The sequence below is a fragment of the Pocillopora damicornis genome, chromosome 9, assembly GCF_964200805.1.
Source record: "Pocillopora damicornis chromosome 9, jaPocDami1.2, whole genome shotgun sequence".
In the NCBI taxonomy this organism is placed as follows: domain Eukaryota; kingdom Metazoa; phylum Cnidaria; class Anthozoa; order Scleractinia; family Pocilloporidae; genus Pocillopora; species Pocillopora damicornis.
The window spans coordinates 1,293,481-1,299,542 of NC_142678.1; the positions used below are offsets into that span (position 1 = coordinate 1,293,481).

Here is a 6,062-nt window from a genome sequence, read left to right on the forward strand (position 1 = left end):
TTACTGAATTTTTCACGAATTGGTTTTCCAACCATGGTATCTGGGTTCACTCGAAGAATACGCGCGGCCATGTTGCATCCTCTGTAATTATTGTATGTGAGGCAGAAAGCAAACTTTTCTCGCTTTGTTTACAGTTTACTGGAGCCGACAACAAGGGACCACCACCAAACTTTCGACTGTACTCGAGCTCAGAGGTAAAACTGTCTTTACACGAAGCACAGTATTGTATGGTTAACATCAGTGGGAACATATTGAGTGCCATCTTATGATTTACGAGTGCGCACAGAAAACACATTATTTCTGGCCCCTAGGGTAATGATAAACCTCCTTGAGAACTGGTACCTCTCGGAAATTTTGATAGGTGGGTGTCACCTATTTCTTTAATTTTGGCCCTATGTTCATAATGTCTGGGTCCGAAGGGAAAGGGGAGATCTCCATGGGTATAGGGTAACCCCGGAAATCTTTATAAGGGTGTGCCGGCTGTTTCATCAATGTTTTCCTTTTACTCTTTAGTTTTGGTCTAGAGGTAAACGATACAGGGGTTCATGATGTGTGAAGGTTTTTTTTTTTTAATTCAAGATGTTATAGCTATCTTCTTTTCGGGTCAGCCACTCCTTTCACGCAATTCCTAACAACGTCATGTCACCGACTTTAGTCGCACTCTAATCATATACATCAGCCGATGTATTACGTGCACGAAGCTCTTGTCAAAAGTATACCGCGCAGGTCACATGATCTCTAATCAACCAATGGTAATCGAATTAAGAGAATAAAAGAAAGGAGAAAAGTGTTGTTTCTTATTGAGTCATTTCCAAAGGGGTACTGAGACTGAAGAACTACGAACACCTTTCATTCAATCGCAATAAGAATTTACTTATGATTTATTTCTGCTGTTTTTAATCTTTGTCTAGTTTTTCTTGGGTTTGCTTCATATTTTGTTGGCCTGACTTTTTTCTTACTTGTTGTCTTTTGTACAGAGTACTTCATCTCGAGAAGAAAATCGTATGCTTGAGGTAAGCATACATTTGATCAACTACAATTACAATTTTATTGTTGTTCGACCGTTGTTACAAATTGCGAGATATACAAGTGGTGAGCATGATGAGGGTCTTCAGCTTGAATAAAGATTTTATTTTAGCATCACAAAATCATACCCAAAGAACGTTCCTGGGGGATTTTATCAAAAGCAGTTATTATTTTCGTCCTCGTTGTCGTCTTTATTATTTGCATCATTGCTATCGTCATCATCATCATTATCAGCTTCATCGTCATCATCATCATTGTTCTAATTGTTATTATATTTTGTACTATTATTATCACTATTATTGATTTCGGTGGCTGATGGCTGATTAACTCCCTTTTCTTCAGCACCCTGAAATGAAAAAGGTCTTGGATGGTCTCTCCCAACACACTGATCTGTTTAGACGGCAAAAAGGCAGCAGATATCACCCAGCCCGCTCCTGTCGAGATTTGCAGCTTGATCTTGACAGTGACGATACTGTGCACAGCGGTAGGTATCGTGAGATCCAGTTAGAACAGTTTTCAATTGTGTGTGAAAAGCAATGCTGAATTGTACTGGTTTTGCCCATTTTGCTTTGTGGTTGGTACAGATATAGTGCGCAACTTTTTAGACCAATGAGATGAGTGTAAAACCAAAACCAATTATGACGAAGTCAACGACGTTTTCCCGTGCTGTCATAAAGTTTCATTCAGTTCCTATTGGCTCCCTGTGATCTCTCCTTCATCGTCATTGGTAGTTGAGAATTGGTTTTGATTTTGCGTATTATGTCTGTCAATGGAAACGAACCCTCGTGTAAAGCCATGTGAAAGTGAAGAGAGCAAAACAGAAAGTTATTTTTACCTATTCGTGTCTGAGAACTGGGGCCAGAATGATTGAAACTTAGATCGTAGAATTCATGGCGCGGAAATCAAGGCTTGCTAAAAAGTTTTGCTTACGCGGTTTTCCAAATTTGTGTAACTCCAATGAGCGTTTGTTTCGTGTGTTAAGGTACTTCGTAGGTGTTAGTTCTCATTCAGCGCTTGTTCGCAATTTGAAAAATTGCAGTATACGAAGCGAATTGTCTCAAGATGAATGACTATAGATATATGAAAATCATACATGTGAACTGCGGATTATGACAGACACAACAGAGTTCTAGGAAACACAGCCAAGCTTAGAAATGATAGGGACTGTACAAAAAATGAAATTTCTCATACCTTTTCACCCCTTACCTTCTTAATACTGATCTTATTTCATCATGGTTTTATTCTCGCCTCCAGGCTTCTACTGGATCGATCCTAATGAAGGTTGCATCAGTGATGCTGAATACGTTTATTGCGACTTTGAAAACAACAGAGCTTGTGTACATCCGAAAAAAGAAAATGTGAGTTTACTTTGTACTCCCTTGCATCTCCAACTATCACAAATGCTCCTTTTACTCTGTTGTTTTAAGTCTACTCTGTTTATGTTTTCAACAAAGAACTTTACTTTGACAAGTGGATTTGCCGAGGAAGACGTGACACTGTGAATAAATTTTGCCTCTTGTTTTCCAGATTACCATAGATGATCCGAAGTCCAAGCAATGGATCAGCGAGGTTCACCCGGATGTAGAGCTTGTGAGAAGTATTTTAAGCTGGCCTTAGATTAAACAAGTCTTTTACCATGCGCATTGTTATGATCGTGACGTCACCACTCAGATACGTTATCATGTTTACATCCGACTCGTCTCAATTTTCAATCTACAGAGGCCGTGGAAAGAAGCAAAACTGTTTCCAGGGGAGATTGGGTCGGGGAATTGATGGGAACCTCCAGAATAAAGAACCTGGAAAGCATGGACGATTAATCCCCAAGAATTTTTTTAAAACTCTCATGTGACTCTTATGGTCACAAAAAAACTCTTCTTTTTTTCTTACAAAGCCACGGAATATAGTGGAATTTTCAAAGTCGAAAGAATTGTCAAGTAATTGTTAAAAGGCTACAATTTCTCGACTGAACCCTTTACTTTCATTTCAGATTTCATACAACATGGAACCTGCACAGATGAAGTTCTTGCGTCTTTTGAGCATGCGCATCACCCAGAATGTAACCTATCACTGCTACAACTCACGCGCATGGGAAGATGATAATGACCGCACCATTAAACTCCAAGGAGAAAACGAAATGGAACTAACATCATCTGAGAAAACAAAGCCCAAAGTCGTCACCAACAGCTGTGATGTGAGTATTTACTTCATTGCTCATATTTCTTTCGAAAGAGCCACAAAACAAGTAGGTTTATTTTTCCTCTTTTCTGTTCGGTTGAAAATAACAAAACTTGGTCAGAAATCAAGTGCGTGATTTTAAAATCGACCGAGGGGTAGTGCCTGTGCACACGAGGTCGAATGGAAATCACAAGTATGAATTTGCTCGACACGATGTTCAATGGCCACTTTTCTTACATTCGTTTTGAAATCGCACAATTCAATTGCCTAAATTTAGCGTTATGGCCAACAACAATATTAACTTGATCTAGATGACGTTTGGCGTTCATCTTTCATAGAAATCTTAATAATTTTTGTTCGTCTTGTTATTGTCAGGATTTGTGAAATTGATACATTTGAACACGCATACACGAATTGATTCCAGATGTAATCTAATGAGAATCTTCCGGTTTTGGTTGGTTGATTTGTTAAAGTCGTAAACCCAGCTCATATGGTTGGCTTCCGGGGTTTCTCCTCTTCCCACCATTTCCTAGAGTCCCTTTCCTCCTCCTCCTTCGCACACGCATGCGCGTCACGGCATTTAACTTTCATTCGTCTTCTTTTGTAGAATAAAGACAGTTCTTGGCATCAAACTGTTCTCGAGATCGACACGACGCAAAAGAACGCTTTGCCTGTTGTGGACGTAGCAGCTTACGATGTGGGAGACATGCTTGTTGAGCAGAAATTCACTATTCAACTTGGACCTGTGTGTTTTGTGTATTAGCTGGAAGTTAACGTGTCAAGCAAACAAATTTAGTGTAAATTTCATCCGTGGAAAAGATTTTAGGATGGGTTTGAAGTTTGCTTAGTTATTTAGGTCAATCTATACGACTCCGAAGTTCCCTGTTATAGTCTTACTTCGCAAAAAAGATGTGGTTCTCGAGTATAGTTCTTGGGAAATAAACTAGAAACAATTTCCTTGTCAGTGAAACTGGCTTATCCGAAGATTCTTCTTCTTTTTTTTCATAGCTGTTGATGGAAATTCTTATCCTTTATAAAAGATTTCCGTAAACTGCAGAACGTTTCCGAAGTAGGACAATAAAGAGATCTAGCCAATTAGGTCACTCGAGTACCAGAATGAAAAAGTTGTTATTTAAATGTAATTTTTGATATAAATCATTTTAGTGGCATGGCGTAATCCTGATATTGATATCTTTTGCGTTTCTGAACAGATATTTGAAATACACTGTTCCTAACTCATATTCACCCCAAACCAATGCATAACGCTTGTTGAGGAGGTATCAAAATGGTAATTTTGAATAGCCGAACAGGGAAGAAATTACCATCGAAAATCGTTGGATGTTCCCTGTGGAGTGGCAGCTTTTGTGATAGATGCAAAAATAAAAACGATCCTTGATAAATCATTGCTTTATTAGGAGAAAGTAGCGGTGAACAACGCCACCCGCATCCCGCCAACCACACCTTATTGCACCCCCGTTTCAGTGCTGAGAGAAAACGGAACACCTGCTCGCATGCTCAAGGAACGATTGCTTACATGACAAGCGTGGGTAAGGCACGTGCGCATGTAATTTCAGGAAGCATGTGATACTTATGAGCCGCACCAGGAATTAAAGCTCCTCACTCGCTCTCGCGCACAGGCAAGCTTCTCGTGCCAGGTTAGCATGGAGACTTTACTGTATGCTATACGGGGAAGATGTAAATAAGTACATGCGCCACGCGCTTGGCTCTTTGGCAAAGACAAAAGACGGGGTCGGTTGCGACTGTATGGCTTAAGTAATGAGGTGCTTCCCTTGGCGTGGGGGAAAATATGTAGTATGAAGCGAGTATCGGAATTATCAGACTTCGAAGAAAATTCTAAGAAGGAAAATAAAAAAAAAGGGATGGAGACGATTTGACAAGGATGTAAATTCCTAACTGAGAAATAATTTACGATATTTTCGGAATTGCGCAAAGCGATAGGCGAGCAGTATCCTGTTGGCTGAAAACTTAGGAAAACGCTTTGGGGTGCAGCATAACTTTCTTCACATACTGCCTCTTCCTATGTTTGTGCACGGAAGAAAGTCATGCTTCGTCTCATGTTACTCGCCGCAGTTTGCGATTGTGTGTTGATAGCTTTGGAAACTTTATAGTGGATAGTCGAACCTAAATTGAGCGGCATCGTCTTGAGGTCACCCTGTAATTAATAAGTGGTCAGTCGTCAAAGTTGTCTCGTCTTTTACTTTAATTCTCACCTTTATAAAGCGGTCTTCACCAATCCATCACCCTTCACCAATCCTCAACAGCCTTTTTTTTGCTTTTTTCTTTGTTTTCCTCCACAATCTTTCAATTTTTAATCCTTGTTTATCTCCTAAAATCAAAGTAAGTGGGTTTCTTTTTTTAGTGAGATTCTGTGGTCAATGAAGGCATAAAGTAACGTTGTGTATCTTTTTTCATATTATCCCTAATCCGTGAAACCTAAATTAAGCTCACAACTTGTATTAAGCGGTCACTCCGGCCTTCCCTGCCGCTTAAGACCGCTTAAGACAGGTTCGACTGAACCGGAGTTGCATGATTAGCCTCGAATTGATGTGCTCGACCAAATTTATCAAACGCGGGCTGTTTACTGTCGAAAGTATCTCAGAGCTGCAATGTTTCATTTTTTTGCTCTGTAATTGGTGTAAAAACTCGCACGCACATCCCTCTCATGCAACCAATCAGATGTAGAACTAAAGTCGACGGTGTGTTGCCATCTTCGATTCCACGAAGTATGATTGTTTTCCATAGGCTCCGTGTGGTTCATTCCTTTATTGTGATTGGTTTTGGTTATTGCATTGGTATTGGAATGGATAGCTAGTGGGGGTTTGTGCAAACAGGGAGAAGTA

At 39.9% G+C, this 6,062-nt stretch overlaps 1 protein-coding gene across 3 annotated transcripts in view; it reads left to right on the plus strand.

Moving 5' to 3' along the window:
* Positions 1 to 4,601, plus strand: part of LOC113685696 (uncharacterized) — a 46,462-nt gene extending 41,861 nt beyond the window's left edge. For all 3 annotated transcript variants that reach the window (XM_089181673.1, XM_089181674.1, XM_089181675.1), the window contains 7 exons: positions 135 to 194; positions 978 to 1,013; positions 1,369 to 1,510; positions 2,281 to 2,384; positions 2,554 to 2,616; positions 3,014 to 3,217; positions 3,809 to 4,601. In XM_089181673.1, the coding sequence (XP_089037799.1) occupies positions 135 to 194; positions 978 to 1,013; positions 1,369 to 1,510; positions 2,281 to 2,384; positions 2,554 to 2,616; positions 3,014 to 3,217; positions 3,809 to 3,964 (765 nt within the window). In that variant the 3' untranslated portion in view covers positions 3,965 to 4,601. The remainder of the gene's footprint in view (positions 1 to 134; positions 195 to 977; positions 1,014 to 1,368; positions 1,511 to 2,280; positions 2,385 to 2,553; positions 2,617 to 3,013; positions 3,218 to 3,808) is intronic.
* Positions 4,602 to 6,062: the final 1,461 nt, after the last annotated feature.